Source organism: Nannospalax galili, unplaced genomic scaffold (assembly GCF_000622305.1).
Source record: "Nannospalax galili isolate Female #2095 unplaced genomic scaffold, S.galili_v1.0 scaffold646, whole genome shotgun sequence".
Taxonomy (NCBI): domain Eukaryota; kingdom Metazoa; phylum Chordata; class Mammalia; order Rodentia; family Spalacidae; genus Nannospalax; species Nannospalax galili.
Genome location: NW_008355279.1, coordinates 1,948,388 through 1,971,072, shown reverse-complemented (window position 1 = coordinate 1,971,072; position 22,685 = coordinate 1,948,388). Strand labels below are relative to the sequence as shown.

Genomic DNA, 22,685 nt, shown 5'->3' with positions numbered 1-22,685 from the left:
AGTGGAAAACAATTTTAGAGGTGGTGGCAGAATTAAAGAATTTTGAAGAATTCACAACTTGGCCCTCTACTCTCTCCTATTCTGACTTTGACTCCATCACCCTTTCCACCTACCGTCTTCTCTAGCTTCCCAAGCATGACAAAATTCTGTACCAAACAAGGAGATGGTTGCTGCCCCTTTTAAGATAAAGCCAAGAAGGAAAGTGGTCCTGAGACTATACAACCCGGACAAAAACTGATCTAAAAACACTTTTTTTTTTTTTCTTTTTGAGACAAGGTCTCCCTATAGCCACAGCTGGCCTCAATCTCACAGATGTGTCTGCCTCTGGCTCCTGAGTGCTTGGATTAAAAGCATGCGTTCTCATCACGCCTGGCTAAAAACTTTTGATTATGAGGTTTCTTAGATCATAGCAGGACCCTCTGGAATTTGCTAAATAATTTCAGATCTGAAGTATGTCTTGTCTTCAGCAACAGGGTCTTACTTTCAAGTTCTGGGAGGCAATCAAGGGCTGTGGCAATTTGGGGAGTCTCTTGGACTACCCTGGCCAACAACTCAAAGGGAGGTTTCTCCTGTCTGACATTATTTCTTGTTATATAGCCTTCAGCTATACACATGGACTCATGTACAGATATTTTATGTGTAATTTTTCAGTAGGTTTTAAACTAATATGATTCCCTCTGCTTTTTTATACCAGCTAAGCACTATTTAACCTCTCTTCTCTCTCTCCCTGCCTAACCCTTCCTCCTCCCTCCCCAGGTAAAGTATCCCCATTTTCCCCATTTCTCCCTTGATAATGTCTCCTATGGTGCCCCTCTCTTGAGCTCCTTCTTCCCCTTTACCCCTACAGTTCCTTGTATAACCCTCCCTCTCCCCTTTCATTTAAATACCCCCATTTTACCCATTTCCCCCTAGTAACACCTGTCTCCCACTGTTCTTCTCTCTCAAGTCCAGAGTTGGAAGTGACCTGGAAGTCCCTGAAGGCTAACTCTCATAGTTGTGGAGGACACTATAGAAGCTGCTAATGGAGAACATCAATTGAGGGTCCAACTCCAGCTTTAAGGCCTAATAACCACAACAAACTATATTGAGTAGTATTGGGGCAGTAGTGGCACTTTTATCTTGGACGTAATCAACAGCTACCTAATTGAACCTAAAGCCCCCTCAATGGGAGGGAACTCATGTGTGGCACTGTAAACATAAGGAAATAGACATGGCTGGAGAAGATCACAGATCTTAGAGAAAACCCCAAAGCTGTCCCATCCCTAGACAAATTAATTTCTTACTATGTGCTAAATATGGATCCTTATATCACAGACAAGTACGCCAGTCACCACTCATCAAAGCAGCTTCTTTTGCAACAGACAATTACAGAGTTCCATAACTGGTCACACACAGAAATTAACTGTCTGTGAGATGCCCAACCCTAAGTTGGTTCCATCTACAATGGAACCTCTATACCTAAGACTTGTGGGAACACAGTGGAACAAGGGGTAGAAAGAATACTAATGCATCTCTCAACTATCATCAATGAAGTTCCCTTATGCAACAGAGGGTAATGAACCCAGAGTTCAGGGACCACTGCAGAAGAGGGGACAGAAAGATTGTAAGAGCCAGGGGAGGAAGTACATGACCATATGGAAATAACGCCTTACAGGCTCCTGGGACTTGCTCATATGAATTTACAGAGCATTGGAGACAGCACGCTCAAGAACCATGTAAACTCAAGCAGACAAAAACCTAACATAGAATTGTGGAAGCGGACAGCAGGCCCCAATCTTAGCCAAAGAACTATTGTGAAACTGATTACTACTGGGTGAGGAAGAACTGATCTTCTTTAAGGGAGTGACTCTAGATAAGCTGACTAGCCCCCAGTGGATGAACTTGCACTGAGGAACAGCAGGGAACACTAACTTGACTCAATAGGCCTTAACATAGATGACAGAATGCTTGAAATCCAGTGGGGGGGAGGGATTATATGAGGGTGCTGATGGGGTAGGGGGTATAAAGAGGACTAAGATATTGTGTATGAAATACATAAAAATTCAATTAAAAATATACTAAAAAAGAATTTCAGATCACCTTACTGACTTATAATCTAGAGTTATCTAACTTTTATTAATTCAAAACTTCTATTTGCTTAGCTTTTAAAAATAGGGGAAGGGCTGGGTGTGGTGGCACACCCCTTTAGTCCCAGCACTCGGGAGGCAGAGGCAGGAGGATCTCTGTGAGTTCAAGGCCAGCCTGGTCTCCATAGTAAATCCAGGCTAGCTCTGGCTACATAAAAAAAAAAAGGGAAAGATATTACCTTAAGCCACTTAAGGAGCCTCACCACTGACCTGTTGCTTACATTTAAGGAAATTCTGGGGGCTGGAGAGATGGCTCAGCAGTTAAGAGCACTGGCTACTCTTGCAGAGGAACCAGGTTCAATTCCCAGCACCACAAAGCAGCTACCAACTATCCATCGTAACTCCAGTTCCAGGGGATCCAACCCCCTCTTCTGACCTTCGTGGGCACTGTACAACATGGGTGCACTCATATACATGCAGGCTATCATACACATAAAATAAAAATAATAAATACAAATTTTAAAAAGACAATTCTGAGAGATGTAAATTTTCTACACTGTTTCACAAAGAATACACCCTAAATTAATGTGCTTCTTTTTTTTAATGTAGAATTTTGTGCTGCTTGGGACAAAATTCAATCAGTCCCTAGGACTCTTGACAACACTGAGTAGCAAACCAGTGGCTGCTTGATTTTAGTGTCTTTTAAAAACTTATTGCATATTAAAATAACTGCTCTTAGCATGGTTCATCTAAAATGTGTATGTGGAGGCTGGAGAGATGGCTCAGTGGTTAAGAGCACTGACTGCTCTTGCAGAGGACCCAGGTTCAATTCCCAGCACCCACAAGGCAGCCACGAACTGTCTTTAACTCCAGTTCCAGGGGAATCCAAAGCCCTCTTTTGACCTCCATGGTATTGCACAACATGGGTGTATTCACTTACATGCAGGCAATACACTCATACACATAAAATAAAAATAAAATACATATATATTAAAATATGTATGTGTATATATTTAATAAATTGAACTTATAATTGATTAACACTAATGTATTACCTGCCTACTAGCCTACTATTTTATCTCTTGCTATTGCTCTTTTGAGAAACCAAAACAACAAAACAAAAACCAAAAACTCAGCTATCTCACCAGGTCCTGCTCTTAGCCAGGCCTACCTGAAACAAAAGCATTGAAGAGTTAATGTAGGATTTGGGCGTGAAGAGAAAAAAAATCTGGTCATTTTAAAGCCAAGCTGATGTCTGTTTAGAGGTTTACAAAAGATATCTTCATGTTGGGCCACTTGAACAAATGATCCTAATCTGTTTCATTCCATCATAAATATAATTTATATTCAGCTATCTTTTATAATATATGAGACTCTAATAATGTGTTTTCATAAATTGTCAATATGTAAAAAAGCAATTGAGGATGTCTTTCTTTGTCACTGCTAAAGAGAGACTACATTTACAGTTAATATTCTTATTAACATGAAATTCTACATGCAGAAAATATGAAAGAATTTAAGCTATTTCGATGAGAAAAATGTTTAAGGCATAAAACATTTTATCTTATGAAGAAATAAGGGTTTAATTTCAAAATATTCATTTACTTATTATTTATTTACAGACTGGAGGCCACAAGGCATTTTATTTATTTATTATTTATTTATTATTTATTTATTTATTTGAAGCAGGGCCTCCCTCTAGCCTAGACTGGCCTGGAACTCAGTATGTAACTCAGACTAGCCTTCAATTCATGGTAATTCCTCTGGCTCAGGCTTCCGAATGCTAAAAAAAATTGTCAAATGTATTTCAAAATATATACTTAAAGAATTTTCTAAGTTCAAACTTAAATATGCTGATATAAAACTAAAACCTAATTTTCTACTTCTTATAATGTTTTATATTTATATAAAATGGCTTAAAGAATAAGAATTTTATGTCTTAGCCCTTTACTAAATGGGACATTTAAAACTGGATCATGCCAGTGTGGTGGTACACACCTTTAATCCCAGCAGAGGTAGGTGGATCTTTGTGAGCTTGAGGCCAGCCTGGTCTACAGAGTGAGTTCCAGGCCACCTGGGGCAACAGGAAGACCCTGTCCCAAAAAGACAAAAACAAAAAACAAAAAACCTGGATCATTCATTTTTATCTACTCTAAAGAATTATTCCTTAGAGTATTCCTGCTAAATTATATAAAAAGTCATTTTAGTGAACATACATTTAAATCTATTTTTAAAATTTTCACTGTGCCCTTCAATCCCCTGGCTGTTGTTTAAATAGACAAATGAAACTAAAAAACTAATTGCCCAAATTAATTAACAAAAGTTTTTGGCTTCCTTAGACAAAGACACTCCCATTATGTCTTTTAAATTCTAAGCTCTACCCCTTTCAGAAAACCACCAGGAGCCGGGTGTGGTGGTACATGCCTTTAGTCCCAGCACTCAGGAGGCAGAGGCAGGTGGATCTCTGTAAGTTCAAGGTCACCCTGGTCTACATAGAGAGTTCCAGGTCAGCTGGAGCTACACGGAGACCCTGTCTCAAAAAGACCAAAAAAAAAAAAAAACAAAAACAAACAACAAAAAAACCCCAATTACTGGGCATCCTATTAAAACAGACAAAGGGCTATATGAGCCATCTCTGCTAAAGACAGACATTATATACTTCCATGGGACTTTTAAAAATAACTGAAAACTCAAATTTGGTTACAGAAGGCTTCCACAGTAATTTCTAGGAGGAAAAAAAAAAACAACAAAAAACCCCCGCAAACGAAATAAACAAAAAGGGAGCTAAAATCATGTGGAAAAACATATCAAAGACTCCCCCCTCCAGCCTAGATGGGAAGGGCCCTGCCAGGGTCTTCCAACCACCTCCTCTTCTACAAAACTTTTGGAGATTAACCCTCTTGGATTTGTATTTTTCACCTCACACTTGGCCCAGCTTCTGAAAATACATTCACATAAACTTATTTTCAACTACTGAGCACCCCAGGTAACTGAACTCAAAACGACTCTGACAACAAACAGTTCCACTAACTTTTATAACATATTTCTTAAATAGTTTTGTATTTAGAAATGTTTAAAGCTAAGAGCTATTTCAATTTCCATGTTATATTTTCCAAAATGATAAAAATACTACCCTTCATTTTAGTAAAACTACAAATGAGGATGGTAGTACTGTCTTCTCATTAATCATGTATCTGACCGCAGGCTTACTCAACCTACTTGACTTAATGTCGATGTTTTAAAAGACTTGATTTTTCCCCCTACTTTATAAAAGATTCTCCTCATTATTCAGTATAATTTTTAAAAATCTAGTTGCTGACTGATACCTATTTTAAATTTAAAACTCCATTTTAGAGATACCACAATTTTAAATCTAAACTCCTAGAATAAAAAAATTACAGAATTTCTTCCTAGTAATAAAAAGGAAAAAAAATATTAACTAGTTCCAATCACTTAGATTTCTATATTATTACTAACATTAAAATGGTTAAGATACAACCAGGCATGGTGGTACATGCCTTTAAGCCTAGCAATCCAGAGGTAGAGGCAAGCTGATCTCTATGAGATCTAGTCCAGCCTGGTCTATATAGCAAGTTCCAGACTGGGGCTAAAGGGACACCCTGTCTTAAAAAACAAAAAACAAAAAAACCCCAAAAAACAACAACAAAAGAGCACTACTACTACCACCACCAAAAAAAAAAAAAAAAAAAAAAAAAAAAACATTTCCGTTCACTGCACCCACATGGTGGCTCATAACCACCAGTAACTCCAGTTCCAGGTAATCCGATGCCTTCTGGTGTCCTCCACAGGCACTGCACAAATATGGTACAGATACATAAATGCAGGCAAAACACTCACATAAAATAGATCTTTAAAATTTTTGTTAAGATACAACAAATTAAAGGCTCTAAAAAGAGGGAAATGAAATAATCAGATTTCCACTTACTGTAGAACAACTTTGACTGTACTGACTCTGGCTAAGGATATCCAATGATACTGAGTTAGCACTTTTTATGGCAATAACATTCATGGTGTTTTTGTCTAAACTGACTATATGCAACATCAAAAGAGAACTCTCTAGAAAAACAGGAACTAAAAATTTTAGGACAAATCTACTAAAAATAATTTTTAAAGATATACCTTACATGCTGGGAGCATGTCTTTAATCCCAGTACTTGGGAGGTAGAGACAGGCAGATCTCTGTGAGTCCAGCCTGGTCTACACAGTGAGTTCCAGGTGGGCTGGGCTATGGGAGACCCTGTCTTTAAAGAAAAAAAAAAAGAAATACCTTAAAAAGAACTCATATTTATTTAAACACAGGACATAATAATGTTATTTCTAAAAGAAGAAACTTGTAACCTAAAAGACTACATCTTAAAATTTCATGTAACCCAATTAAATGAGTCTTCAAAGGGTCCCAATAATACAGCAAGAAAAAAATTTATGAAAATTTAAAATAAAAATAAAAATTTTATTATGTTTTTAATTTTATGTATGAGTGTTTTGCCTGCATGTATTTAAGTGCACCATGTGCATGCAATGCCCACACAGGCCAGAAGGGGGGGCGTGTTGGACTACCTCTGGATCTAGAGTTACAGACAGTTATTAGCTGCCATGTAAGTGCTGGAAATTGAACCTAGGTCCTCTGAAAGAGCAGTAAGTGTTCTTAACTTCTGACCCATCTCGTCAGGCTCTAAAAAAATTTTTTTAAATAAAAATAAAAAAATACTACCCCCAAAGCCTCAGGGAACATCACAGAGAAGGGTTAGAAAAAGCAGAAGATTGGGAGGAGGGCTGTGAAATGCTATCTCTTTAGACATGCCATGAACACTGCACTCATGAACTCACAGCAATGGTTACCTACACAAGACGTACAGAAGATCAAGCTAGTCAACATTCTAGCATGGGTAAGGGAGGGGCCCAGAAGGCCCCACCCCTAGCTGAGAAGCTATTGGCAATTGATGGCTGCTGGGGGAAGGGGAATCATTCATCTTCAGGGGTATGAGAGCTGGCAAGCAGCCCAGATCAGGTAGAGGGCCCCATACCCATGTGCATGCAGGCAACACTAAATGTACTCAGTGGGTTATTAAAAAGAGGTCATAAAGGTGGGAGGTGGACATTTTGAAGGGATGTCTGGGTACAGTGGGAGGTGGGTGCTGGGGGTGGATATGATCAATATACATTGTATACATACCTGAAATTGTCAAACAATATTCTTTAAAAACACTAAATAATACTCCTACTTTGCCAACGAACAGTAAATGGCTATTATTACAAAATAACTCTTATTTTCATTCCAGTACCTTTCTGATTGTAAAATAAGAAATAACATTTTATTATATGCACAAAATCTATGAAGCCCTGATTTCTCAAAAGTTTAGTCTCTTTTTTTCCCTGCTGCTAATAACATGGGATACATGTAAAAAGGTCAACTTTGTTGGGAAAGAATTTAAAATAATATTTATTGTATTATATTATCTGATTTCTTCTTTAATGTGATTACTACCCATTTGCTTCCCCAAACTGTAATCTCATATAAAATCAAAATAATAGAACAAATAAAATGTCACAAATAACGGTTATAGTAATGTGAACATTAAGAGTCAATCCTAAAATTAAAATTGGCTGTGCCATATAAGGTTATGGCTATAAGAGCAAACTGGCCAAAAGAAAACTAAAACAAATTATTCCAAATACCCCAAACATTAAATAAAGCTATTTCACAGAATATAAATGACTGTAGACACAGGTAACAACAGTCAGACTGGTTTAAAGATCATTATTTCTTTTTGTTTGTTAAAATGTCTGTTATTTGGGGGGTTGAAGAGATGGCTCAGCGGTTAAGAACACTGATTGTTCTTGCAGAAGACCCGGGTTTGAATCCCAGCATCCATATGGCAGCTAACAACTGTCTGTAACTCCAGTTCCAGGGGATCCGACGGCCTCTTCGGTCCTCTGTGGGTACTGCATGACACAGGTGTACTTACCTACATGCAGACAATACACTCATACACATAAAATAAAAATAATAAATAAAATATTTTTTAAATGTTTATTTTCATGTTACTTTTAATTCTTAAGGTTATATTATGCTCTTGACTATTTTATAATTTTTAAAATGTTTTTATTATTTTTATTTTATGTGTATGTGTGTATTGCCTGCATGTAGGTTAAGTGCACCCGTGTCCTGCAATGCCCACAGAGGACAGAAGAGACCATCAGATCCCCTGGAACTGGAGTTACAGACAGTTAGTAGGTGCCATGTGGGTGCTGGGATTCGAACCCGGGTCTTCTGCAAGAATAGCCAGTGTTCTTAACCACTGAGCCATCTTTCCCACCCGTATTTTACAATATTCTTAATATTCATATGTCACATATAAATATCAGATACAGAGGACAGAAAACAGAAAAACGTTCTGATCCTGATAGCTAACCATGTTCTATGATGCAGGGGCTTCTTTCTTAATGGCTGTTACAACTATCTCCCTCCCCTGAAAACTGCTTTCCTGCATACTCCTCACCTTTACTAGATGCACAGAATGAGTCATCCTCGTGGCATGGGATGTAAAACATATGGTTCCTATATGCACAAAATGTGATGCATGGCCAAGAGGAGGAACTGTTGAGTTGAAGTTCTCAGAGAAATGCCACACCTATGGTAAAGGTTCCACAAGGTGGCTGACTAACTAGAACATCATGACTGTAGAGAGTTCGAATTTTGCAGATACAAAGCCAAATGATCTCAGGCTACCTTTATTTATTCGATTGTGTCTGTGTCTGTGTCTGTGTCTGTGTCTGACCTAATATCTTTCCAACTATCAGGTAAAACCTTTGGAATGTACAGATCATTAGCTTCCATCAACCTAAGGGCTAAGAATGTCATCAGATAACATCCTAAACCTATAGCAGAAGTCATCCGCCTGTCTATGTCACCATCACCACATGTCCCCCCACCTTTGCTATAAAATGTCTGTCTACCTGGTGTTTCCGATGCATGTGGAAAATGCCTTGATATATGTAAAAGTTCCTGTAAATGCTTCCACAATGAAACTTGTTATTGGCGGTAACCTGAATCCATGTTTACAGGCCACAGTCACTCATATTCAGCTCAGAATAAACTCTCTCTTGATTTTGAATTAAGAGCAGTGTTTTGCATCAACAAAGGTCAAATTTAAAGGGAAGAGAAGAAACTAGACAAGAGCTATGTGGCAATGCTATAGTATGTGGAGCTTAAGCAGAGCAGGGAGATACTTAAAAGGGCACTAAAAGGTAGAACTCGGGAATAAGTCTTTTCTCTGAGGCTTTTTAAGAAGTAGAGCGAGTGAGGTTACACTCAGCTCTGACATCCTTAGGCAGCCATACTTGTAGGGAAAAGGCCTCAGGGCATAAATTCTAGCCAAGGCTTGAAAGAGTAAGCATGGCCTTCCCTCTCTGTGGTATTCACCTTTAGAAGGTGGCTGTGTGAATGGAGAAACATATTAAAGAACCAACCGTGCTGCATCACTCAACTATTTCTTTTACTAATTCCTATGGGGAGAGACTAGCTTTAATGTCCCTTTCACCTTAGCCTGGCAAAATGTAGAAACTCAATAAATGCCTGTAAGAAAGAGTGAGTGTAAACTGAAAATAGAAACAACTGAGTGGAAAAGAAAGGGAATGGAAGAAAAGCAGCTATCAATAATTAACTGCAACATGGTTCTGAATGAAGGTGAATCTCTTCAAACTCAGGGCAGAGGTTCAAAGCAGGGGAACCTAGTTTAGAATGTCTTCTTCAGAAACTGGACTAGTTTTCTACTTCTGCATTGTCCTCCCTAGTCCAGCTGTAGGCTTGTCAATTCCCACTTCTCAATTTAGAATGCTAGGATCCTATTTTTTGGAAAAACATTACTGGCTTTATAGACTACCTACATTTTCCAACATCTCTAAAAGCACTATGATAAAGTAATTAAAAAATCATTAACTTAAATAAGGGTATAAAAAAGGGAAACCATCTTTGTAGTCATGTCAGTTTCTTAAGCAATTACTTTAGGAATAATTACCTACCTATTTTGACTCTCCCCCTTTCAGGACCTTCTCCCATTACTAGGATATTTGCTGGTTTCTAGAAACAAAAATAGAGCATTCAAATTACTACATTTATTCATTTGACATGCTCTAAAATGGCAAAATTTTTAAATATGAAAATATCATTTATGTATTTTCATTCAGTCTAAACTGACCAAATACTAAGCATCCTTTATAGTTAAAGCATTTGATATTCTTAAAGTTAGCACTAAACTTATATAAACATCCTTGCCAGGGAAAAACACCTTATTTTCAAAATTATATAATCACAAACTAATTAAAGCTATCATTTTTATTCATCCTGTATGTTAAAAACCTGAACAAATTATATACATTGTTTACTGCCCATAATATAATTTATGAATATAACTTTTTATTCAATTAAGTAAATCAAATGGAATATTCCTTGCTAGATATTTCTGAACTTCTCTAGGACCAACAACATATAGACAGACCCCATTGAAATTTATGTCAGTTATAACACATGCAAAAGTAAGAAATTTCAAACTTAATTTCAAGATGTAGGAAAAAAAAGCTAGTGTGTGTGTGTGTGTGTGTGTGTGTGTGTGCGCGCGCGCGCGCGCACGCGCACACGCATGTAAAGCTGCAAAAGTTTCAACCTTTCAAATCATTCTCATCTGCAGACATGAGGAAACACAACTTTTGACAATGGACTCAGGTGAGGAGAGGTAAGTCAGCTCCTCTGTAAACTCTAGAGAGAAAATTTATGTATTTTCAATTTACTGGATTCATTAACTCAGCAGATGCATATAGACATATCTTTGAGGGATAGCTTTCGGGACAGACCTTATCCCCTTCAAGAGTTCTTCCATTTTACTGATTTTTATTCTAAAATTTTCAATGAAAACACTAAGTATATACACACAAATACTTCAAAGGAAGAAGCGATTAGCAATTTCACTATCAAGAGAAATACTCACTGGGGGTGAGAGTAGGGGCAGGGTCCATTAGCCAGACCCTGACATCGAACAGGATCCGGCATGGCAGAGCAGAAGAAGAGCAAGGGCACTAGAGGTTTTTCACCTATGAAGCTGTCTGAGTTGACAGACGGAGAAGGCTCATGCTGAACACTGAAATAATCTGACCCTTACACTACAGGCAGTGAGATCACAGAAAGAGACCGAAGTGGTGTGAAGTGACAAAGGGAGACAAAGAGAGGTACAGGGCTGAGAAGCATTTTAGAGGAGAAAGTTTATAAGACTCTATGATTGAGAGCAGACAAAGATTAAGAAAAACCATGACAAAGATTTCACCAAGATCTTGGCTTTCTTTATAAGTAACAAGAATAATGGTGCCTTTTACAGAAGTTGCAAAGTTATGAAAGATACCAGCTTAGGATGGGGTGTCACAAAAAGCAGGTGAGGGCACTGTGTTTGATAACATGAGATGTCTAAGCCAGTACTAGCCAAGAGAATGGGAATATGATAGTCTGGACTTACAGTCCTTGCCTGAAGAGTGTGATAACCAAATATGGGGCAGGAGTAGATCACCAGGGCAGGAGAGTAAAAGAGCAACAGACAAAAATGTTCAAAATTCAAGTTAAGCAACTATCAATCCAAGATCCATTATGCAATGTTATACTGCAGACGTTCATCAAATAAAGGCGGGAAAATGAAGATATTGATTCAAGGAGCTTAAATCTAGCACAAGAATTTAGACAACTTTTTAGACTACAAATATTATGAAAATACTAAAATAAAGAGGAGAAAACATCACTGAGAAACAGCAATTCTTTTCAGTGACATTGGGATTAAAAAGATGACTTAGTAAAGCTGATGAAGATTTTCATAAGCTTAAAAAATGGCTTTTCAGGGGCTGAAAAGGTGGCTCAGCAGCAGTTAAGAGCACTGGTTGCTCTTCAGTTCCCAGCAGCCACATGGTGGCTAACAACTGTCTATAACTCCGGTTCCAGGGAATCTGACACTCTCTTCTGACCTTTGAGGGAACCGCACAACATGGGTGCACTTACATGCAGGCAATACACACATACACACAAAACATAAATAATAAAACATTTTGAAAAAATGGCGGGGCGTAGTGGTGCATACCTTTAATCCCAGCACTTTGTGAGTTCGAGGCTAGTCTGGACTACATAGAGAGTTCCAGGCCAGCTGGGGCTACAGGGAGACCTTGTCTCAAAAATAAGAACAAAAAATAAGATGTAGCTTTTCACGTTCATAGAACCCTAATAGGTAAAGAAACGGTCATGAGAAAACACAGACATGGCACACTGAGTGTCTAAAAGCATTCTGATGTTATGAGGGCAGAGAATAGTCAGTAAGAAGGTTGGAAAACTATGCTGAACATAAATGTCATGTTCAAGAAACTGGAAGTATCCAGGAGAACACAATATCACATCTTTAGGAAAAAAAGTCTGACAGCAATACGAAGGCTGGATTGAAACAAATAAATGGACAACAAAGTGGAGACAAGTAGACAGGTTGGAAGATGGCTACTTTAGTTAAAAAAAAAATATGTAGCTCAGTGGGTAGCAAATGCCTTCAATCCCTGCACTCATGAGGGAGAGGCCGGTGGATCGCTATGGGATGGATCTAGTCTGGTTCTCACAGTGCCAAGCCAGCTGGGGCAACAGAGAGACCCTATCCAAAAATAAAAACAACAACAAAGTGTGATTTCTTTTAAGATGTGACAGAGGAACATAAATACATTTCAAGGTTCAACACATGGCCTTTTGTTTTCATTGCAGCATCCTCTCTACACTCATTCATTCAACATATACTAAGTAATGGAGACTGGCATGGACGGTAGAAAAAAATAGAAAAAAGTTTTGCTCTTGTAGAGCTTACATTTTAGTAGAAAGAGGAAAAAAAACAATAAATACCACACATTGGTATATACTGTGGATAAGTACAAAACAAGGAGATCGTCACATCTGATAGTATAGCTACGTGCACAGAGGTACTCTGCCCTACAGAGAGCGGCATGTTGCGTAAGAAAAATTTCTCAAGGCATTTCTCATCTTACAAGAGCTCAGGAATATCTACAATAACCTTTACCCTGATCCAAACAACATACTCTTATTGCTGGAGTTAAGGAAAGGCAGGATGAGTCTGAGAGCAGATGCTAATTATGCAGTTCAGTGGGGAAACTGAACCTTAGGTCATGAGCGAAGTGAAGAAGCAAAGTGACTCTACAACTATCAAGACCCTCAAAAGAGGCAAAATTCCCTATTGTGAGCCTCAGAGTAAAACAATGTATTTTCCAGCTAAAAGGCATCCATTTCCATATTGTATCAAAACCAAAATCTATTCACAAGCTATAGTAAGAGGCCATCAAAACATAAGGACTACAAAAGCTAAAATGATGCATAAAGATATACTAGGCAAACTGCTGAAGGAAAACTAAGCCAATACAGAAATGTCAACTGAAACGGCTTTGAAGACAAAAGCATTATTAGAGTCATAGTTGGCAAGTGTGATACAAGGTTCAATTTACTAGGAAGAAGGAAAATTCTTAAATTATGTAAATTCTCTCTCTCTCTCTCTCGTGTGTGTGTGTGTGTGTGTGTGTGTGTGTGTATACACATACACTTGATAATTAACTTCAAGGAGAAAAAAAAAGACTAGTGATAATATACTTTTCTTAATTATTGATATGTCAAACAGATAAAATATTTGTAAAAATGTAGTGTACCCAGCCAGGAGTGGTGGTGGCACGCCTTTAATCCCAGCACTCGGGAAGTAGAGACAGGCAGATCTCTGTGAATTCAAGGCCAGCCTGGTCTACATAGAAGGTTCCAGACTAGCTGAGGCTACAGGGAGACCCTGTCTCAAAAAGACCAAAAAAAAAAAAGTTGTGTACCCAAAGAATGCAATTAACAAGGATGAACTAATGGGTATATATACAGTATTACTCAATAATCAGTAAATACATATTTATTTTCCTCAGGCACATACGGAACATTTGCAAATTGATTATGTACTAACAGGTCTCAAGAAACTTCAAAGAGGGGACTGGAGAGATGGCTCAGTGATTAAAAACATTGGCTACTCTTTCAGAGGACCAGATTCAATTCCCAGCACCCACATGGCAGCTAACAACCATTCATAACTCCAGTTCCACAGGATCAGACTCCCTCTTCTGACCTCTGTAGGTGTTGTATGACACAGGTGCACTTACATACATGCAGGCAAAACATTCATACACACAAAATAAAAATAAACAAATAAAATTTTAAAGAGAAGGGACTGGAGAGATGGCCCAGCAGTTAACACTGGCTGTTCTTGCAGAGGAGCTGGGTTCAAATCCCAGCACCCACATAACAGCTACCAACTGTCTGTAACTCCAGTTCCAGGGGATCCGACAGCCTCTTCTGTCCTCCATGGGCACTGCATGACACAGGTCATGGGCACTTACCTACATGCAATGCAGGCAATACGTGCATATGCATACATATAAAATAAAAATATTTTTTAAAAACTAAAAAAAGAGCCAGGCATACTAGTGCATGCCACCTTTAGTCCCAGCACTTGGGAGGCAGAGGCAGGCAGATCTCTCTGAGTTTGAGGCCAGCCTGGTCTACATAACAAGTTCCAGGCCAGCTGGGGCTACAGGAAGTCCCTGTCTCAAAAAGAGCAAAAAATAGATGATAGAAAGAAAGAAAGAAAGAAAGAAAGAAAGAAAGAAAGAAAGAAAGAAAGAAAGAAAGAAAGAAAACATCAAAGAACTGTTATCAAAATAATTATATTTTCTGACCATAATATATTTAGGTCAAAAACCAATTGAGGGCTGGTGAGATGACTCAGTGATTAAGAGCACTTGCTGATCTTCCAGAGGGCCAAAGTTAAGTTCCCAGCACCCATCAGGTGGCTCACAACTACCTGCAACTCTATCTACACTCAAATAAAAATCTAATTATGAAAATATGAATTGAAGCATCATAGATTTGTTAAATTAAGAAATATTTCTAAAGTATACTACAGGGAAAATCTGTCTCAAAAATACCAAAAAATAAATAAATAAATAAAATAAAATAAACTGTATCAGGACTTGTGGAATACAGCTAATGACATACTAATGAGGGAAATTTATACGTCTGAACATTTGCATTAGGAAGAAAAGTCTAGACATAATGTATTATGTGTCCAAGTTAAGTTTAAAGAAAAGCAGCTGCAGCTCAACAGAATAAACAAGCAAGAAAAAAAATTGCATTGCAAATGACAAGAAACAGAAGTATAGATCCAGTGGATGACAGAAAAACAGAAGAATCCTATAAAGAACTTCATACTATTATGCTGAACCTGTATATAAGATAGACGAAGTCAAGAAAATGAGCTGATGTAGTAGTGTGTGCCTGTCATCTCAGGACTCGTAGCACAAGTATAAGGACAGGCTAGGCTATATAGTGACAGCCTGTGAAAAAAAAAAGGAAGGTAAAAGGGAGGGGTGTGGTATATGATGGTGCACATCTTTAATCCCAGCACTCAGGAGGTAAAGGCAGGTGGACCTCTGTGATCTGAGTTAGAGGCCAGTTTGTTCTACATAGCAAGTTCTAGGCCAGATAGGGCTGCACAGTAAGACCTTGTCTCCAACAACAACAACAAAAACTTGGGCTATATACCAAGTTTAATGCCAGCCTGAGGACTATAACTGTTTGGGACCCTTGTTTGTGAAGTAGTAGTCTCTCCATGTCTGGACAGCCCATGGGCTCGGTTTCATATGCAGAAGACTCCTTTTCATCAGGGTACCTTCCCGGCATCTTCCTGACTCGTCTTTTGAAGTAGCCGCCACAGAAACATGACCTCCGGCTCTGGAAATGCCAGGTTTTCCTGTGTGATTTTTCTGGTAGTCTAGCAGCCTGGCAGGAGCCCACTTCCACATGTAAATAGGGTATCCCACAAAGTGCCTATCAGCTAAAGCTTTTACCACTACCCCCACGGTATAAAATGTCCTGGTTTTCTCTCAATATTGGAGCTGGATCACTAGGAGCTGGATCACTAGGAGCTAGGAGCTGAAACACAGACTTGGAGCCGAGCTGAGTCACTGACTAAAGAGCTGTAACACGGATTGAGCTGAGTCCTGTGTCTCACTGCCTATGATCCAGTCTCTCCGGGGGCGATATCCTTCCGTCATCGACTCACGAAACCTAGCTTTAGCCGCCTCGTACCTCTCCTCGTGACCTGGCAGCTGACGGTCCCGAACTCAGAGAGAGAGTACACGGGTGAAATGAGGGCGGAACTTGGCCAGGCAAGCCCCGGTAGCAGAAGCCTCAGAGGACACAGAGAAGCAGCGGAAAAGCAGAGAGCCAGCAACGCGGAGCAGAAGAGCCCGCGGTGCCCGCCGCCTTTCCAGGTGTGCGCCGGGGACGTGCGCCGGGGACTTGCGCCACGCTAGCACGAGACCTTCAGCACCTCAGCGGTGGACAGCGACGCGGTGCGCGGCCAGACCCGCCGCCTCTCCAGGGTGCGCGCAGGGGACCGGTGCCACGAGAGCCCCGCGCGCCCCATATATAACAAGAATGCTGTGTCAAACAAACAAACAAACAAGAAACAAGAAACAACAGCCAAGGGCTGAGCATAAAATATAGCTCAGTTATAGAGCACTTGACAAGTATGCTCAAGGACCTAGTTTGATAGAATGTACGTGGAAGAACAAAGAGCTAACAATAGCCAAGACATTCATGTAGAAAGTATGTTGGTGGGTGGAGGGGTATATATAGGAATCTGGCTCATAGCAAGACATCAAGATTTGTTTCATGGCAATAATTAGCCCAGTGTGTAGTGGCACAGGGTTAGATAGTTATCAGCAGGGTAGAGTGAGAACCTAGAGGGACTACGACAGAGAGAAGAACTTGAAGTCAGTGGAGAAATTATTCACAAAAGTGGTGAGGAGAAACAGATTACTCAATATGGAAAAAATAAAATGACTCCTTAACTATATTAATTTCAAGTGGAAGAAAAAGATCTAATTGAAAAACAAAAGTTTGCCAGAAAAAATGAAATATCTTCCTTTTTTTCTTGAGCGAGTTCCAGGCCAACTGGGGCTATAGGGAGACCCTGTCCCCGCTCCCCTCCCTGCAAAAAAGACAGGACCTGTAATTTATTATGTAACCAAAACTGTCCTCAAATCAGGATCCTCCTGCCTTGGTCTCCTGAGTAACTGGGTTTAGAAGTGTACGCCATGGTACTTGGTAAGAATATCTGTTTGATCCTGGCAAGCAGAAGTTTCTTTCTTAAAAAACAACAAAAATACCATTTTATTTTATTTATTTTATTTTATTTTAAATTGTGGGGCTGGAGAGATGGCTTAGTGGTTAAGAGCACTGGCTGCTCTTGCAGAGGACCTGGGTTTGATTCCCAGCATCCACATGGTGGCTAACAACCATCTGTAACTCCAGTTCCAGGGAATCTAATACCCTCTTCTGACCTCTACTGGCATTGTATGACATGGGTGCATTTATATACATGCAGATACATGCAGGCAATATACTCATACACATAAAATAAAAATAAAGTGTGTGTATGTGAGGGAGAGAGGGAGTGGGAGAAAGAGAGAGAGAGAGAGAGAGAGAGAGAGAGAGAGAGAGAGAGAGAGAGAGAGAGGATACAGGTGCCTGTGGAGGCCAGAAGGGCTCAGATTCCTGGAGCTGGAGTTACAGCAGTTGCGAACCCAATCGATGAGGATACTAGGAACTGAGCTCCAGTCCTCTGCAAGAGCAGTACATGCTGAAGACCACTGAGCCATCTCTGTAGCGCCAAACAAAAAATTTAATCATAAAAGACTGAGATGTTTTGCCATGCTAAACGAACTTTCAATCATCAAAACATTAAGAAAATTAAAGACCACACAAACTAGGAGAACAACAAAGATTAAAGAATCTCCTACAAGTCAAAATTTTAAAAACAAACAGAAATATAAGAAAAGCATTCAGATATTTAAGTAAAGCAAAATTATTTTAAACCAATAACCATATAAAAAGATGTTCAACCTAAGTTAATACTGAGGGGAATGCAAAGTAGGAGCAGTGAGGTGGCCTTTCACTCTTAACCTAAACTGATTACAAATGAAGGAAGTACATCAGTTGCAACACCCATGTGATACTGTTGGGTGAATAAATGAGGTAATTTCTTTGGAAAATAATTTGACATCATATTGCAAAAGTGAACAACTACATATACTCTTTGACTCAGTAAATCCATGTTTATATGTACAGAGAATGTTAACAGAGCTGGACAGCTGGTGCAGCTGGTAAAGGCTTAGGTTTGCAACCAAAATGACAAGAATGTTAACAGCATGGTTCATAATTAAAGAAAATTATATGGTAAAATCACACAATGAATTTTCAAACAGAACGGAAAAATCACTAATTTACAAGTAAATGTAAATGCAGGTTCAAATCTTAGAAATATGTTACATGAAAAAAGCAAGTTTTAAAAGACTGTGTACAACACAGTATCATTTCCATAGAGCTTAGAACCAAGCAGAACTAAATATACCATGTAGGCATATACACAATGAGATAAACCTATTTTTAAATAGAGGAGAATAACTGATTCAAAACCTGGTACATCTGTTACCTCTTAGGAGGAGGAGGATAGGATGGCGGAAACAAAAGCAGAAGCATGCTATTGGCAATCTTCTAGCTATTAGGCAACAAATTCTCAACATTCATGGCACTGTTATGCTTTTAATATACATAAATATTGCAAATATTTTTTTGCATGTGCATATTAAGATAACAACCAAAAATAAAGCAAGGAATTGAGGATAGGCACAGCTGTGGAGTTTGAAGTTGTTATCATCAACTGTAGTTAAGCATTGTTTCAGATTCTTTGGGGAAAGCCTCTTTGAGAAGGTAACATTTGGAATAAGCTCTGAAGGAAGTGTGGTTGTGAGCCACCTGGGTGTCGAGGAAGAGCAATCTAAGCAGAGGGAATAAGTTGCAGGACCCGAGGCAAAAGTATGCCTGGTGAACTTTAGGACAGGGAGAACCACACAGTCTGATGATTATAGTGAAGAAACCAAGGAAAGACAATGTTTCCTATTTCAAGTGGTTCTGCTTTTAGCACAAGCAATTTTAGTAACCAGAATTGGGTTAATTCTTGAGTCTGTGTTCGAAGAGTAGGTGAAGGCTGCCACAAGGTTTGCGTTTGGAGAGGTGGAGGGAGGGAGAAAGTGGCGGGGGGGGGGAAGCATGAGAGAGGGGAAGAGGGAGGGAAGATTAATGCCTAAGAGAGCACTGAGGTCTTGAGATGAAAAGGGTTTTAAAAGGAAATGGCTACCAGATGCAATAGATGTTTCTCCAATGGATGATCAGGTCAGTGGTAACCCAATCAAAGTAATTCCTGTGCATTTAAAAAGGCCAGACATACTAACTCAAGCAAGTGGAAATGAGGCAAAAGCAAACTCAGAGTATGAAGGCCTAAAGTTCATGATAGGTCATGATTTTTAAATTGCAAGATTATCTTATATACCATTTTACATACCATTTACTATAATATTCTGTAATTCCTAAGTTTGGATTTTTAAAATGTATTCAAATTAAAATTTTTAAGATGTAAACACAATAAAGTCCAAGACATGAGAGCAAAATTTGCTTCATATAAGAAATGAAAATAGTTTATGAATTGCTGAATGCAAGAAGTACAGGAGTGGGCTGATATCAGCTAACTCTACTCAATGTTCTTGTGATCTTGCTACCTTGACAAAGAACATGGGCACTAAAATGAAGCAGAGTACAAAGAGGAAAGGGGGAGGTTCCATCTTAGTACTGAAGTTAAAGAATGTTTTTGTGATAACATACTGCAAGTCCATGGAAGCTTAAAGTTCCACGCCTTCTGATGTGAAGGCAGGGCATTAGCATGGCTTAAGGCAGCAGTGGCCTATGACTCTTGCATAGTTTGAGAAAGGAACCCAGAGCTTGAGCAGCATCCACAGCCAAGGGATCCTGCAGCCAAGTTAAGACGTAGAATTATATATTGGAGTTATTTGAAGATGTATCACTGAAATGGGATCACCTGTCCCTTCAGAAAAGTAAAAAAAAAAAAAAAAAAAAAAAAAAGTTAAGGTTACTAAATATCTATATCGCAAAACAAAAACAATAAAAAGATAAATTATATAGCTACGAGCAGCATTTTCACAGCATTTTCTTATAGACATTTTATTTTGGAAATTTCCCTAATCAAGGACCTAGCAGGCCTTAGAATGACTCAATTCAATTCTCAAGACTTCACACTGAATTGCATCTATGGGTGTTTAATTTTCAAAAGACTAACTTTAATGACCATTAACCAATGAAAGTGCGCATGTTTTAAAAAACAAAACAAAACAAAACAAAAAACTGTAGTTCATGAACACACACCCATGCCCACACACAAACCTGAATGGATAAAGAAAGGACACCAAAACTGTTCTGACCTAGTTACGTCCCAATTAACACAGATTATGCTTCACCAAAACTCTTCTTCTGACGGTGAACACAAAATGCCAGCTGCGAAAGAAAGTGATACTGCTGGGTTTGCACACTTTAGTTACCATAGAAACAGTAAAAATGGCAGAAGCTGGATGCCTCACATTTAAGTTACTGGCAATAAAATCCAAGACAAATCAATGGTACAAGGTTTGTTTTAGTTAACTGTATGCTAAAGGTAAAAGTCATGGAAATAATGCAATAAACAATATGATTATACAAAAGCTATTCCTGTAATGTTTGTATTTCTGCAGAATTTAGATAATTCTTAAATTTATATTCATGATACTTTACATGTGCTTCAGATCTGCGTTTTCCTTTTATAGGATCAATTTTTTACAAGGTTAAATTTATTTCAGTTAACTGGTGCATCATAAATAGAACAGTCCTAGGATCCATTCTACTGTATTTGCTTTGCATTTCCCGCCTCAGGATACTGGAACTCACAATATGACCCTTACCAGCACCAAAGATAGAAAAGCATAAACACAACTGTCAACAGTCCTGAACGACAGGCACAAAGACAATCAGAATATCAGTTGGGCTAGTTTCTGTAACAGTGAATAGTACTAGTCTGATATTCGTGGCTACAACTATGCTTTTATTTAAATATACAATTCCCTTCACATTTGATACACAAGTACATTCCTGGGAGGAAACCATCAGTTCATGATCATTTCAGTGCACTATTCTTTATTGTTCCCCTGAACAAATAAAATTCTATGCTGTATCAGAAAAGACAAGTAACTACCTAAAAGTCAGCACTATGCTTTCTTTTCTTTAGCAAATACAACAGTCAACTGCACATAGCATTAGTCTATTTACAACTATTTACATAACTATTTACAACTTAAAACAACCTCATTAATTGGATAGTTAAGCATTTTAAAATATAGGGGGAGAGACATGGTGAGTCATGTCAGTAATCCCAGCACTTGAGAAGAGGAGGCAACAGGATTCAACTTCATCCTTGATTACACAGCAAGTTCAAAATCAGGCTGGGGAAGAAGAGCCTGTCTCAAAACCTGGAGAGAAAGGAAGAAGGGAAGGGGAGGGAAGGGTAGAGAATTTTTAAATGTAGAGAATCTGATCAATGTGCTGTAACAACTTGGAAGGCAGAGAGTTCTGATACTTATATGTCAACGTCTGGAATCTTGCCATACACTAAATACTGAATAAATATTTTTTGAATCAATGAACAAATAAATGAATGAACTAAATTGCCAATGGTTAGCTATGGGGTAAGGCATAAGTGTCCTTTGACAGGTGGTTTACCAATTAAAAAAAGAGGGGGGATCGCAGAGCCTTCCGCGCATTGACTCCCCGGCCTCATTCGCCCTTCCATCTCCACCACTGTTCTCTGCTCCTGGTTTGGGCCCTGCGCCATTCCTGGTCTTGGGTCCCCAGACACCTGGGGAACTGGTGCTGCTTCCTGATCATTTTCGACCAGGCCAGCTTGGTGCCTTCCTTGGGCCCCAGGAGCACTGCTTCCACAGGACCTGGCCCCGCCCTCACCTCTCCCTGCTTCCCCGACCCGCACCACTGGCTAACTCTCCTGGCCCGCTCTCCCGCCCTCAGGCCTCTCTGGGGGTAAGTCTACCTAGTGCAGTCCTCCGCGCCTTGACTCCACCAGCCGGGCTCACCCTTCCATCTCCCCCGCTGTTCTCTACTCCTAGCTTGGGCCCTGTGCCATTCCTAGTCTTGGGGCCCCAGACACCTGGGGAGCCACTGCTGATTCCTGACCCTGTTCACCCCCACCAGCTTGGTGCCTTCCTTGGGCCCCAGGAGCACTACCTCTAGACCCGGCCCCGCCCCCACCTCTCTGCTTCCTGATCCTGCAACACCCGCCAGCCTTTTTCTGGGGCTGACAGCCTCTTTCTGGGCTTCCGAGGCTTACCTTGCCTCTTCCTGATCCTTTGCATCCAGTACAACCCAACTACTCAATCCACTCCCTGGGAAATCTTGGGGCTTATTCCCACCCCATCAGCCTTTGCATCCCTGCGTGGCACGGCCACAGCCAGGCTCTCAGGTCAGTCCAAAACCCAAGTTCCTGTGGCCAAAATCATTCTTAGAAGATTCCAGACCCAAGGAGAAAGTCTGAAAAC

At 39.5% G+C, this 22,685-nt stretch overlaps 1 protein-coding gene across 5 annotated transcripts in view; it reads right to left on the bottom strand.

Annotated features, from left to right (window-relative positions):
* Positions 1-22,685, bottom strand: part of Cdk19 (cyclin dependent kinase 19) — a 218,973-nt gene that overhangs the window by 34,847 nt on the left and 161,441 nt on the right. For 4 of the 5 annotated variants that reach the window (XM_008852410.2, XM_008852412.3, XM_029555722.1 and 1 more), the window contains one exon: positions 10,110-10,167. The exons of the other annotated variant lie outside the window; for it this stretch is intronic. In XM_008852410.2, coding sequence (XP_008850632.1) covers positions 10,110-10,167 — 58 coding nt within the window. The remainder of the gene's footprint in view (positions 1-10,109; positions 10,168-22,685) is intronic. 5 annotated transcript variants of the gene reach the window in all.